This window comes from Candoia aspera, chromosome 2 (assembly GCF_035149785.1).
Source record: "Candoia aspera isolate rCanAsp1 chromosome 2, rCanAsp1.hap2, whole genome shotgun sequence".
NCBI lineage: Eukaryota > Metazoa > Chordata > Lepidosauria > Squamata > Boidae > Candoia > Candoia aspera.
This window is the reverse complement of record NC_086154.1, coordinates 172,181,370-172,195,121: the sequence shown is the minus strand read 5'-3', so window position 1 is coordinate 172,195,121 and position 13,752 is coordinate 172,181,370. Positions and strand designations below refer to the sequence as shown.

Here is a 13,752-nt window from a genome sequence, read left to right as displayed (position 1 = left end):
CTGTTGTAACCACAGGTCATAACACAGGAGTTACGGTTTACCTGAGAAGGATGCCCAGCAATAACCCACTTGGCTCTTTCTCTGGTTTGATAATCTGCAATGGCAGCTTTGCTCAGTCGTCTAAGGGAAGTGAACATTGCTTCTTCAACTTTACCAAGCCAGTCTTCAACATTTCCTCTGGCTTTAAGTCCTTTTCCCAAGCCAACCTAAAAAGGCAAACCTTCTATTCACTGTGAGGGGAACTTCTATGGCTTTTTTCCAGGATTCATACCATTTTTTTCCCCAAAGTATAGTTTACTACAAAATTATTAATGATTAATGACATGTCATGATTTACGCAGCACAGAAAACGGAAAAATCACTGCTAAATGTTCCTTGTATACAAATGGTTTCTTTTTAAATATTCTCCATCTGAATTATGACTATTTAAAATAACCGAGTAAACGATGTTCAGGTGCCTATTGTTCCCTTTGCTCTAACACAGTCACACTCTATTGTCACCAAGAAAGTGAATCCAGCATGTGGGCTCTACCAGAAAAAAAACAGTCTGTTTTCAAAAGATGGAATCAGGAATCATTTACTTTCACTGATATAAGTGAAGGGTTACAATTTTTTCCTACAGGAAAAACTAAAACATTAGATACCTTAGGGACACAAATTTGACAAAAATATTCAATGACTTTATATACATAAGGGGAAATATAGTCTTCTACCCATCTGTCCCTTACAGGGCTCCTGCAATATATCTTTTCACTGAATTATCTCATCTGTTATCATAGCCATTTCCCTCGAATTAAAAAAAAGTGCTTACCCTTTCACCTTCAGGTGACAGCATTGCTAGAATATCATTGGTGAGAACTTTTTCTTCTCCCTCAGCTGGAGCCATGTAGGCAAACTCCAGTTTAGAAATAGAATCAAAACACTTCCTTAAATGAGGCTGAACTGCTTGAGGATTGCGAGTCTGGGCCAAAATTTCCAAGAGCTCATCATTTGATAGAAAGTAGAATCTGAGATAATATTAAAAGTTGTAAAAATGCAAATTTAAACACAAATCAATCATAATTAATATTTTGCAAAATATATTTTATAATTTTACTTATTAGTCTTTCTGAAGTCGGGCGGCCTTAACAAATCTAATAAATAAAAATAAAGAACTGGGTGGATAATTGTAGGCAGCACTCCTGATTTTAACTTACGTAAACATAGCTTATTTCAATGGTATATACTTTTATTTAAATGTACATAATGGGATTAAGCACATAATTAAATTCATTGTTTCCATTTTAAATAAATAAGAAAAACATCAACTGTAATCCAGTCATACTGAACTAATTAAGTCCTAATTAGTTTCAATGGAAGCAAATTAACTCTTTCATTTAAATCAATGGGATCCAATATACATAAACTTTGCAAGGATTGTGTTCCTGGCTAATAATGTATAAAGCCACAGCACAGATGACTTAATTATCTTCTTACTGATTCTTAACTAACCTTGGGAAAATAACTCTCTTGGATTCCAAATAGGCCTCCAGGCATTTCTGAATCTGATCAAGAAGAGCATTATTATTCTGAAAGGTCTCTAAAAGGCCTGCGTCAGAGAAAGATAATGGATAAATTTGCAAAATGAAAACAGGTAAAGGCTACTGTTTGAAGATAAATCTTACCATATGCACTGTATTTCAAACCATGGTATCATATGAGATGCAATCCTTTGAAATATATTAGGCAAAAGCAGAATAATTATTAACAATTCTCAAACATGTGATATGGGCAACTTGTGGATCCTGCTCACTTGGGGTGACTCTGACCTGCATGGAATGCTTTTATTTACTGAATATTTACTGAATGTAGTGCTGGTGTTGTTAAGAAGAATTAGTCAGAAATCCTGAAAAAAATATTCTAGAGAAAAAGGGAAAGAATGGCAAAAGGACATTAAAGATGGGCAAAGATTTATAAAGGAATATACACTTATCAATCAAAATGAAATCAGAATATGCATGGAGAATTTAAGAAGTTGTGTGACAGACTACATTATTTGACAGATTTCTGGTGTTGCCATGCAGTATTTTTTATGAGTAGATGTAGGAAACAGGATGTGTTGCTGCCTTTGAATGGAAGTGATGCGTGGTTTAATGCAAACACGTTTTAGATATGCTGTATTATTACCAGGCTGAGTAGCGGCTCGGAGGGCATTAGGCAGTCGATTCACTTTTCTCATAACTTCCTTCCAAGACTTATCTACTTGCAAGAACATTTTGGCTTCTGCAGGCAACTGTCGTTGAATATCAGGAGCACTGAAAATGCTTTCTAAGTAAAGCCAGTTTCTCTGACATGTCAGCCATTCCTCCTAGAAAACAAGAAAAGTAGGTGTAAAGGTTTGAAAAAAATGTTATTCACAGTCTCTGCAAATGAATGCTTGTTTGTGTTTGTATGCAACAAAAATTACACAGGGCACACTTCATCAGTATAATTAATAAATAAATAAATAAATAAATTTGGGGGAGACGGGCAATAGCAAAATTGGAATAATAAATAAATAAATAAATAAATAAAAATAAAATAAGTGGGGTGCTTTCACTCCATAAATGTATTAGTATGGACACTAGTTCTCAAGCAAAACTGCCACTAATCTATCTCAGTTGAAATACTAGAGAAATACCCTTTCATAATCTTTTTTTTACATCTAAATTATTTAGTATTCACTGAAAATACTGCCAATACTTTATTTACACCTTTTCAAGCCATTAATAAAGAAGAATCAATGTAATTTAATTGATAAATTAATTTCATTTATTTGTTAGATCTTTTAGGAGTGCAAGACAGTACACTTAGCATTTCCTCCTCCATTTTTTTCCCATTAACAACAGCCCTATGAGATAGACTGGGCTGAGAGACAGTGTCCAGTGTTATACCATAGGTAAGGGAGGACTTGAACCCAGGTCTCTTTGGATCTAGTTGAATACGTTAATCACTACCCATGCTAGCTCTTAAATATTAACATTCCAAAGGATATTCTTGTACAGTAAAGTAAAGTAAGCCTCAAGCTAAGCTTGATTCCTGGTGATTATATGGGCAAAACCATGCAGGTTTTTTAGCAACAATCCAGAAACGCTTTGCCATTGCCTTCTTCTAATATATAAGTGAGGTTACAGCCCTTCACTTTGTTGAAGACCTCCCATTCAATTACTAATTGGTCTGACCCCACTTAGCTTTTTTGACATCAGCCAAGATTAGCTACATGTTGCCCAGTGAGCTGTGCCAAAAATATAGTAGGCACATCTTAAGTAATATTGTCAAGAATATTTCTTTCTTTTAAGACAAACCTCAAAAATTAGAAGTTATTTGATAATGTGGTACCTACCAATGTCTGACTGAATAAAGAGAGCTGTTTCTGCCATTCATCAACTCGTGGCTTGAGAGGGCCTACGTATCGTGAAGAGGCAATTGTTGCTACATTAATAGTACTGTCATCTAGAATGACCTTGAAGAAAAAGTAAAACAACATCCTGAATTCTGTTGATTGAATTTCCAATGATACATGATAGACCAGTGTTTCTTAAATGTTTTTTCTTTCAGGACCCCTTCCCACTTTTAAAAATTATGGAGGACTCCAAAAGAACTTTTGTTTGTATGGGTTATATTTATTGATATTTACTGTATTAAAAAGTAAAATTGATGCATTTGTAGAATATTTATTTATTGAATCATGTAAAAACAATATAAACCCATTGGATATTAACATAAATAAAATATTTTTCATGAAAAAACCCTATATTTTTAAACAAATAAAAAATAATAATGAGAAGAGTGATATTGTTTTAAATTTTTGCAAATACTTTCAATATCTGGCAAATAATTGTCATTTTGCGAACACCTGAGAGGGTCTTGGGGGACCCCCAGGGATCCTAGACCCACTCTTTAAGAAACAATGTGATAGATCATTATCCCAAGAAATGATAGATTGATTTTCAAATACACTGGCACAAACTTTTAATTGATATTGATGGGCTGTATCTATTACTGTTTTCACATCATCTGAATAAAAATGGCTTTTAAAATTGATTTCTCCTACATCCTTGTCCACCATCTAGATATGTTTCAGACAGTTAGGAATCGTACAAAAAAATTGATGGCCTAGATTTGGGAAAAGAGGAGGGAGGCACAAGTGAGCAAGTGTAAGTTCCATTCATAAGCAGCAATCTGCTTACACAACATATGTATCCCTGCAATCCTTTTTTCTAATTATTCTAATGAAAATTTTCAGCTAATAGCCATTAGACCCTTTTATTTATCAACCATTTAATTCAATATAAGTGCTTTTAAACATTCATTAAGCAAATAAACATATTTACTTGTAATTTAGTTCGCAAATCTATATTTACCTATTGTCCAGTGGGACTTAATACTGTGTAAACATATATAGGAGTGCATTATCAATTAACAGAAAGTTAATATTTACAGGGTAGAAATATTTAATATATTATTTAATACCCCTTAAACCAGCATAAAAATGTCTAAGATTTTAAATAACCATAGATTTACTGTAGTAATAAGGTAATAGTAGATATTATCTGAATAGTAAGTTGAATAACACAAATTCACTTTGTGGCAGTCAACTACTTGCAAATACCAGAAGAATTATACCGTTTTCTCACTGAGGCTTGGTATGCTTGGCCAATAAAATGCCAACGGTAAAGGTACTTCTAGAAGATATTAGAGACCAACAGGGCAATAAAAAGGAATTTTTATTTTAAAGCTGGTTGATATCACTCGTGCATGTGCATTATGATGCTATACATATATATGAATTCAATTCTGTGTATGTATTTGTGTGCCCAAGAAGGCCAACCTGCAGAAGGAAAGTAATTGGTGATTGTTTTCCTAGAACAGAAAGGTGGGAGTGGCAGGACACAGCAGCAAGGGAATTGTCTAGTGGGAAGACATGGTAGCCTGCTGTCTGGATTGAATACCCTGCAAGTTGTTGCCAAATTTCTCAATCTGGACAGGATAAACAGAGATGGTTTCTCTTTGTTTAAGTTAGCTTTTAAAGCAGTTTCTAACCTGAATGTCATCTGTGCCACCAAGGATGAAAACATCTTTTGAATCACGATGAGGAATTACAGTGAATTCTGTTGTTTTCCAGGCATCTTCCACCTGGAAGAAAAATGTAATGCAATCCTGAATATAGTTTTGACCAACTAGCTGCATTCATACCAAATAAGCTTATCGGTGAATGAACAGCATGGACAGCTAACAAACATGAATTACTCCATCTATGGTTTGTTTACACAATTTATACAGAGCTGTCTGGGGTTATTAGTGAATCTGCTAAAAGCAATAAAGAGCAACCAGAGCTGTCTTCATCACCAACTGACTTGTTTTTTGGTAAAATGGATCGTCATACATGAAGTTAGCTGTTAAATGAATAAACATACACAAGGGGGAGGGGGGAGAGGGAACAAGAGCCGAAAATCATTTTCAGTTTTGCCTGTAAGAAGCAAAAGAAGGAAACAAAAATACTTGATAAATCAGTATTTAGAAAAATCCAGAGGGTAACAGTTTATCATAAAACCTCTGATACCTATATTGGCATCTTGACAGCAATTTCTCCTATTATTCTTCTGATCCCCTTACACATTAAGCTTTTTTACTGATAGTTTATCCCACCCATACCCATCAAAATGTAGTGGCTACCCTTATTCATGCAATGAACTAGTCAACAATTACTTGGAAGAATGTCTGAATTCTTAGGTTCTCTACCCTATATCCTACTTTTTTTTTCAACGGTTCAATCATGTCTGATTCTCAGAGATTGCCTGGATAAGTCCCTGCAATTTTCTTGGCAAGGTTTTTTTAGAAATGGTTTGCCATTGCCTTCTTCTTAGGGCTGAGAAAAAGTGACTGGCCCATGGTCACCCAGCTGGCTTTGGGCCTAAGGCAGGACTAGAACTCACAGTCTCCTGATTTCTAGGCTGATGCCTTAACCACTACACCAAATTGGCTCTCAGTGTCTTATTAGAGATTGCTAAACTCCAAGTGAGTTCAGTAAATGTGTTATCAAAGCATCAGCATAGCCAGTCAATACAATTTATTTCTTCTATATCAGTCCAAGATTATTTTATATTTTATTAAAAAGTACCTTTTTGAGAATAATCTCCAAAGAAGCTTCTCCTGAAGCTTGTCCAGAAACATCCTGAATCTCCTGAGTATATTCAAAAGCATTGATCTGAGTAAGTCGCTCCAAGGTTAATGGATTTTCCACGTCTATTAACTGTGCACCAACTATTTGTTCCAGAATTGCCCAGTGTCTGGGTTTCAAAAATGGATTTCTAAGATCTGTGATAACTGGAAGCTGAAAGAATTGAATACACATTTAAATATAATCAGATTTGGTCTGGACTGCTCTACCTTTTTCTTCTATACCAACATTCATATCAATACGATTACAGGCTGTATTTTTGAGTTTCTATACTAACAGAAATAGTCTGCTAATCATGCTAAACACTATTTATCCTAGTTTCTTCTAACTTGGCCAATATATAAGTGTCCTTTATGCTGGTCCACAAGTCCCACTTTCAGTGCATCCGAGCCTCCATGGGTCAAACAGCAAACAAAAATTCCTTAATCCCACTCCTCAAATAGAAAATAAAATAATGCTACTTACTTATTCCCCCCACCCCCATCTCTTCCACAATCCATGTATTTGCCATTATTTGTCCACATTTATCTAGCAGCTGCTTTAAAAACAAAATCTCCCTGGAGAGGCTGTTTTATGTAGGATAGTGGCGAGGGAAGACTGCTTGTACAAAATGCATAGAAAAGCCCGCAACATGCAGTTACATGACCAAGATAGCAATAAATTGCATACTGAAATTCTTCTGAATGGCTGCAAGTATACTGGCATGGTGCTAAACCTGCATATGAAAGCTCTTATGAGCAGTGTTGGGAGAAGAGAAGGAAAAACAGTTCTAAATGATATATTAGCAAACAGTAAGATGTGGCAGCTCCATGAACATTAAGTTAATGTACCACTGTGGAGTGGGGCAATATAAGAAATTAATTGCAAAAGCTGTAACACCCTGGTTTCAGAAATTAAATTCTGAAGCTAAGCACAGGCTTGAAAATGGAGTGGCATGGCCAGAACTGCCTCTCCTAGACAATACATCTTTCATGAGAATTACAGAAGGTGCTGAGCTTTCAGATGGCAGAATATTGCTGGCAGAATGTGATGAATTTCTTCTGCCTTTTCCCACTTTCCCCCTTTTGGTCTCCCTTCCAAAACAATTGTAAGTTCATAAAGAAGTCTCTTTTGGGTCCACGCTCTATCCAATGAAGAAAGGTGGGAACTATGAAGCTAGTATGAAATACATTTTAGTCTTGAATGTACCAAAAGATGTTTTGTTTTGTATTGCTGCAGTAGACTAAAATGGCTCACCGCTTTGCAGATCTTTAAGGTATGTAGTCAGTGGAGAACAAAAACTTTAGAGCTAGATATCTGAATAAACTTTAGATCACATCCTGGTAGCAACTTTACCATGGCAAAATAGAACTCTGTTAACTAGCTGTTTTTTTATTTTATTTTATCCTGCCTTTATTATTTTTATAAATAACTCAAGGCGGCAAACATACCTAATACTCCTTCCTCCTCCTATTTTCCCCACAACAACAACCCTCTGAGGTGAGTTGGGCTGAGAGAAAGTGACTGGCCCAAGGTCACCCATCTGGCTTTCAGGCCTAAGGCGGGACTAGAACTCATAGCCGCCTGGCTTCTAGCCCGGCACCTTAACAACTAGACCAAACTGGCTATCAATCTGACCTAAAACAGAACTATGGTCTGCAGTTTAAGCCAAGGTTTATGCATTATTTATTAATTCTCACATCTTTTTATTCATTTCTTGATTTATTCACATATCAATTTGACCTTGCTCTACTATTTTCTTTGAAAGCTCCTTATTCATCTACTTCTACTCTCTTTTACTCTGAATGTAATGTTGTAAATGTGACTCTGACTTGATGAATATTTCTGTATAATTTCTATTTGCTCTTAGAAACTTTCCTAATCATCACAGGTATATATATTTTTTTCATTTGAAAGTGTTTCTTGATGTTACGCTTTTGGATAGCCATTTGTACCTTTTCTTTCATTTTCTCCACCTTCTCCTTGAGTTTTGGGACAACATTATTAGGTGGCAAGCCTTTTTCCAACTGATTTACAAATTTAGCATATTTGGAAACTTGACCGTTCAATAGTTCTGGATCCAAGCTATCAAATTTACACTATGGAAAATATGCAAATAAAAAAAGTTATTAGTTAGGAAACTTCCTTGTTGAATGAATATGTTATAAGAAATTTACTGTAAAATAAACTACAAAAACCAAATCTAATACAGATATAAGGAGAAAAAAATACTAGCTTTAGTGAAGTCAGTAGGATCTTATGCATGCTTACTCAAAAGTAAATCTGAATATTAAATTAAGACCATATAAATCCTATGTATTCCTATTTTGAAACAAGTTTACCTTGTGGAACAACATTTCCCCCCAAGGTTCAAAGAAAACTTGGTCCTTTCTGGACCTTGAGCATGAGATGAACCATTCAGAATGAGAGATTTTTTTTTTAATGAACTATACAGAGGTTGGCCTTGGGTATTCTGTTTTCTTTTCTTTTGTTATTTTATTATTTGGTACTTTGGTCCCAGATGTTTGCTGTGCTATGTTTTTAGTTCTTTTGTTTTCATGTTTAAATACAATTGTAAGCCATTCAGAGTCCCTTTGCAAGTTGGGTGGCCATATAAAACAAAATGATTAGACTACTGTAACATGGTCTATTTGGGGCTGCCCTTAAAACTACTCAGATAATACAGCTGGTTCAAAATGCAGCACCGCACATACTTTCTGGCTACTGTTATTAAGAGTATGTAATGCTGGTTTTGCAGACCCTGCATTAGTTGCTATTTGGTTTCCAGATGCAATTTAAAGTGCCGGTTTTAATCTATAAAGCCCTTTATGACTTGGCACTTGAATATCTGCAGAACCACTTACTCCAACCAATTTGACTGCATAGAAAAATCTACTACTGATGCCACATTTTGGGGAGCCATCAATATACAGATAGAGATAAACCACATTTACACACCATTCAAAAGAGACAATAAAAAAAAACTAAGAAGGAAACAAAAAGACCTCTCCAGCAGCCTACACCCAGATAAGCAGGGACTAATGCCAGACAAACAATGAAGCAGGAAACAAAACCCTAATCAAGGAACTACCAAGGAGAAACCATAGCCCCACCAACACTGGCAGGGCAAGCTACTGTATATAAACAGGAAGCAAACCCCACACTTAACTTGCACTGATGTTACCTAGTTGGGTAATGAAACATCTGCAGCACAAACAACCAAGCTCAGAGAGCACCAAGGACTCCACATTTTTTATTTGGTTTTACACTCTGTGTAAGATGCCATATTGCAGCATGGTAGAAATGTGGAAAATAAATAAATACAGCCACCGCCATGTACTCCCAGGTAAATTTAATTTTCTGTTCAGATGGACAACTTTGAAATAAATACAGTCACATAAATAGATAAGGTGCAGATACCTTACATTATTTTACTGTACTTCTCTTTGTGTAAGGAAGAAAAATTCCTTGATTTCCCTCAATTTTCCACTAGGTTTGCCCCACACTGATTGCCACATTTTATGCTATTCCTGAAAGTTTCATTATGCTTTAGGATGACTTTTAAGAAGCCCAAAGGACTGCACTGAAAAACAGAAAGGATAGTTGCCTTTTCTAGACCTAAGCTGGGGTTTGGAACATGGTTCTTGTTGGTACCATAATCGTCATTGTTTGACAATCCCAGAGGCCTCTGGCTTCTGTGAAAAATACATTTAGAACTACATAAATTGCAGGAATCAGCACAGTTGTGGCTTATAGCTATCACATCCTCTTTTATCTCCACAGCATGCTCCTTACTCCTAGGAAGGCCCAAGCAATGTGGTGGAACAGATGGAGCCAGGTCTTCTGTTTTCCAACGAGCTTACAAAACTTGGTTGGAGCAGGGGGAAGAAAAGAAAGGGAGGAGGAGGAAGAGGGAAAAAGCTGCTGCCCAATAAATTTTAGTCTGGATAGGTTAACAGGAAAAAAGAAAGGAAAGGAAAGGAAAGGAAAGGAAAGGAAAGGAAAGGAAAGGAAAGGAAAGGAAAGGAAAGGAACAACAGCAGCTATGCACTCAATGTAGTGGACTTATGTAAAAACAGGAAATTGATGTTTTGTATTTCCCTGAAAGTTGTATAGGATTATTAATAAAATATTCAAAATCAGTATGGAAATCTCTGTATATGAGAAATAAAACTATTTTGTTTTTCAGTTATTAAGAGCCTTATCTGTTTCTTTTAGTTGTTCTCTTTCAGATCAAAGTAATTTAAAAGCTAAGGAACCCAAAGAATAATTAAAAGAAAAATTTTGCTTTAATTTGGCCCATAACACATCTGTCTCCCTTTAAAATCAAACTTCTCTAAATTGTTAAATCCTTACATTTATTGTATACGGATAACTTTATATTCCAATATACATAATTTACCTCCATCCAATCTTCTTCAAGTATTGACCATTCAGCAAGAGAATCCCACAACAGTTGTTTCAACTTCAATTCTGCACAAACCTCCTCCAAGGTATCAAATTTTGTTATTTCAACCTTTTAAGAAACAATTGAAATAATTGAAATAAATTCATTTGAAGACCATATATTGCAAAATATGATACATATTTTAAGAAAATCTACAATACATAATACTGAAAAATCTGAAGCAGAAGGATCAATCAGTTTCTAGTAATCAGTACATGAAGTTGATGTTTCTGTAATTACTTGTTTTAAATAGGATTATTTAACCAGCTAAATCATGACCTCTGGTTTGATTTTAATAAGACAGCATTCTTTGGAGATAAATTAAATTCTAATGAAGTCTCTCTCCTGGTCACACAGAGGGAAAAAAGGAAAGAGGAAAGAATGTGAGACTACAGTAATGCTTTGTTAGGCCCACTGCAGCTTGTGCATATATTATTAAACCATACCTCAGAGTAAGAGTGTGCAAAAAACAGAAACATAATTTGTTTTGAGCTTAAAAAACAGCTTTACCTGAAATACCATATAGAAACATTTAATACTGCCTGTGTTCTGACAGGTTAAAATTTGAAATGGCTCAAGTGTTCTGTCACAGGAAACAATGTGAAATTGAAACAAGGTCTTTGCTCACTTGTTTTGTATTTGTCATTTTATGTACAAATAAATGTCTGTGACAGTCACACCAAATAGCACTCCACCTCCCATCCGCTATGGAATATCAGTCAAGCTTCTGGAGGTTAGTTTGGATTTTTGGTGGAGAATTTGAACAGCTACGAAAGCTTGGCTTAACACTGGTTATGGTAGGGCAGAAAGATGTGTGGTTGATTCCACAGCCATTATGAGATGGATGACAAAAAAAACTGTTTGCACATGACTGAATTAGTCCCAATGTAATTATCACACTGAGTAGCATGGGGCTGTTATGATTCCATACACTCCTGTGAATTATGAACAAATGTTTTGAATTAACCACAAATATTTATTCACTACACACTTAAGAACTGCATCCAGTTATCAAAGCTATGCCTGTATTTTCTGCTGTAGCCTTGTTTATTGCACTGTGCACAGGTATTTATTATCTGTGAGGTTACTTCAATGATTTCACATGACCCAAAAGTGTAAATGCTGAGCAGAGTGCAGAAAAGGAATGAAAACAGCCCAGAATCCCTAATAAGGAATGTTATTATTCTTAGAAAGAGATCTTGGATAGTACTTTATAATTCTACTCTGTTCAACACTGTATTACAAGAACTGATAGGACTGTTATACAGTCAAACCACTTGCTATTATTTCAATAGAATCATTTTGAAATATGAAGAATTAGGATAATAGTCTTATTAAAAAAATAAATTAGGGATATATGGAATTCAAGCAGCCTTCCCTAACTCTGATTTCATCTTCATTATGCCCCTATGAAGTTGGTTAGGCTTAAGGCATTCAATATTTTATAACAGAATAGGAATTTGAACCCGGGCCTCCCATTGCAGGCCAATGCTACCACTAATATAGTACACTGTCTCATAGGTCATGAAATGCTTGGTTTTGCAAATCATAATTTGAATGTCCATCTACAAAACAAACATGGAGTTCTAAACAAATTACCTTGAAGTTCTTCTGATAGGATTTATACTGGAATGCACGTTTTTGTATTTCATCAAGAATGGTTTGCAAGTCACTTAGAACTTGTCTCACTCTATCTTGATCAGCATCTACATCCAAAATCTGAGGATCCTATTAAAAATTAAAAGTCATTTTTATAATCAGTTATCATTAAAGTTAAATAAAAATGCGGTACTTCATACCATAAAATTAAATTCAGTGGAGCACACAGATTCTGTTCAGTGTGCAGTACAATGTAAATGCAATCAATTTTTTCTGCTTGATTTAATTTTTACTACAAAGAGCACCAAGAAACACTGCTCAATTTTTCTCTATTAGTAACTGAAAAAAGAGCTAGGAAAATATTTATTGCAATACCTGATACAACAGCAGTGAGCAGTGATGCATAACTGTCAACTGCTCACACAGGGAGCGAGACAATTGAGGAATCTGTTGCTCCTGTCTCTGATTTTCCAAGAATGAGTTAGTGGGTGCAGTACATACTGCTCACCCTTCAAATTCTATCTAGTTCAAACAATTAAAATTATCTATTAAAAGTTGTGCTATCACTTTTAATGTGTCATGTGCCATTAAAATAGATTTTCAGAATGCAATCAAAGCTGACCATATTTCTTCATTTAAAAACCCAAAGTCCTTGTTGAGTACCTTATATATGAAGTTCCTTACACTGAATCCATTGGGTTGCATTGCTTTTCTTGATTCTTAGTCATAGACTTTTAATTGCTTTTTTAACCAAGACTTCTTTTTAATACTAGAAGCTGAACCTGAGAACTTTTGCTAGGAAAGTGTACTTCTACCACAGAGCCATGGCTTCCTATTTCATCTTGGTTTTAGCACACACAAATACTGAAACTAATAATGGTAAATAACTAGTAAATAATAAAAACAATTAAATATAGTAATTCAGTAATGTACGAATATGAAAAATAATTAATTTAACACCTGTGCTAGAAGTCTAACTTCTTTAACCTCTTCATTTAGATCATGAACATCTTCATCTAGAAGTTGACAGAATTTAACAATGCTGGCATCTCTTTCACCCACAGATTTATCAATTGCATTACGAACAGCAACAGTAGTTGGCTTCAGACTTGAAAACAAAGCAAAATCTTCAGGAGGAGCTGGTACAGTATACTGTTCAATGAGCTGATACATCTTACTAACAACTTTTGATTCATCTTCAAGAATTTCAATCTGGGGGAAGGTAAAAACAAATTATTCTTCCATTTGTTTGGAAAACATACTTTGACAGGTTATGTTAAATCACTTAGTGATTCTAAATTGCTATAAAATGCCATTTTAAAGTACAGGGCAGAAACTGACATAAAAATGGCATGAAGAGATCAATGTTATCCACTACCTACATAATAATCAAGTTCCAATACACTTCTTCTCCGTCTCTCTCCAGAGTAGAGTTGTGCAGAGAAAACTAAAGGTCTCTATTGACAGTAGATTATCTCAATGACTGAAGTTACCAAAGTAATCAAGTATGGACCGGGAAGCCATGCTC

General features: G+C 35.1%; 1 protein-coding gene across 1 annotated transcript in view; it reads right to left on the bottom strand.

Moving 5' to 3' along the window:
• The window catches only part of DNAH6 (dynein axonemal heavy chain 6), a 168,997-nt gene that overhangs the window by 126,596 nt on the left and 28,649 nt on the right, over positions 1-13,752 (bottom strand). The window contains exons 12-22 of the mRNA XM_063294890.1: positions 13,185-13,436; positions 12,225-12,353; positions 10,581-10,694; positions 8,134-8,277; positions 6,140-6,352; positions 5,062-5,154; positions 3,362-3,481; positions 2,167-2,347; positions 1,492-1,588; positions 812-1,007; positions 42-206 (exon numbers count right to left, since the gene is read on the bottom strand). Of these exons, the coding sequence (XP_063150960.1) occupies positions 42-206; positions 812-1,007; positions 1,492-1,588; positions 2,167-2,347; positions 3,362-3,481; positions 5,062-5,154; positions 6,140-6,352; positions 8,134-8,277; positions 10,581-10,694; positions 12,225-12,353; positions 13,185-13,436 (1,704 nt within the window). The remainder of the gene's footprint in view (positions 1-41; positions 207-811; positions 1,008-1,491; positions 1,589-2,166; positions 2,348-3,361; positions 3,482-5,061; positions 5,155-6,139; positions 6,353-8,133; positions 8,278-10,580; positions 10,695-12,224; positions 12,354-13,184; positions 13,437-13,752) is intronic.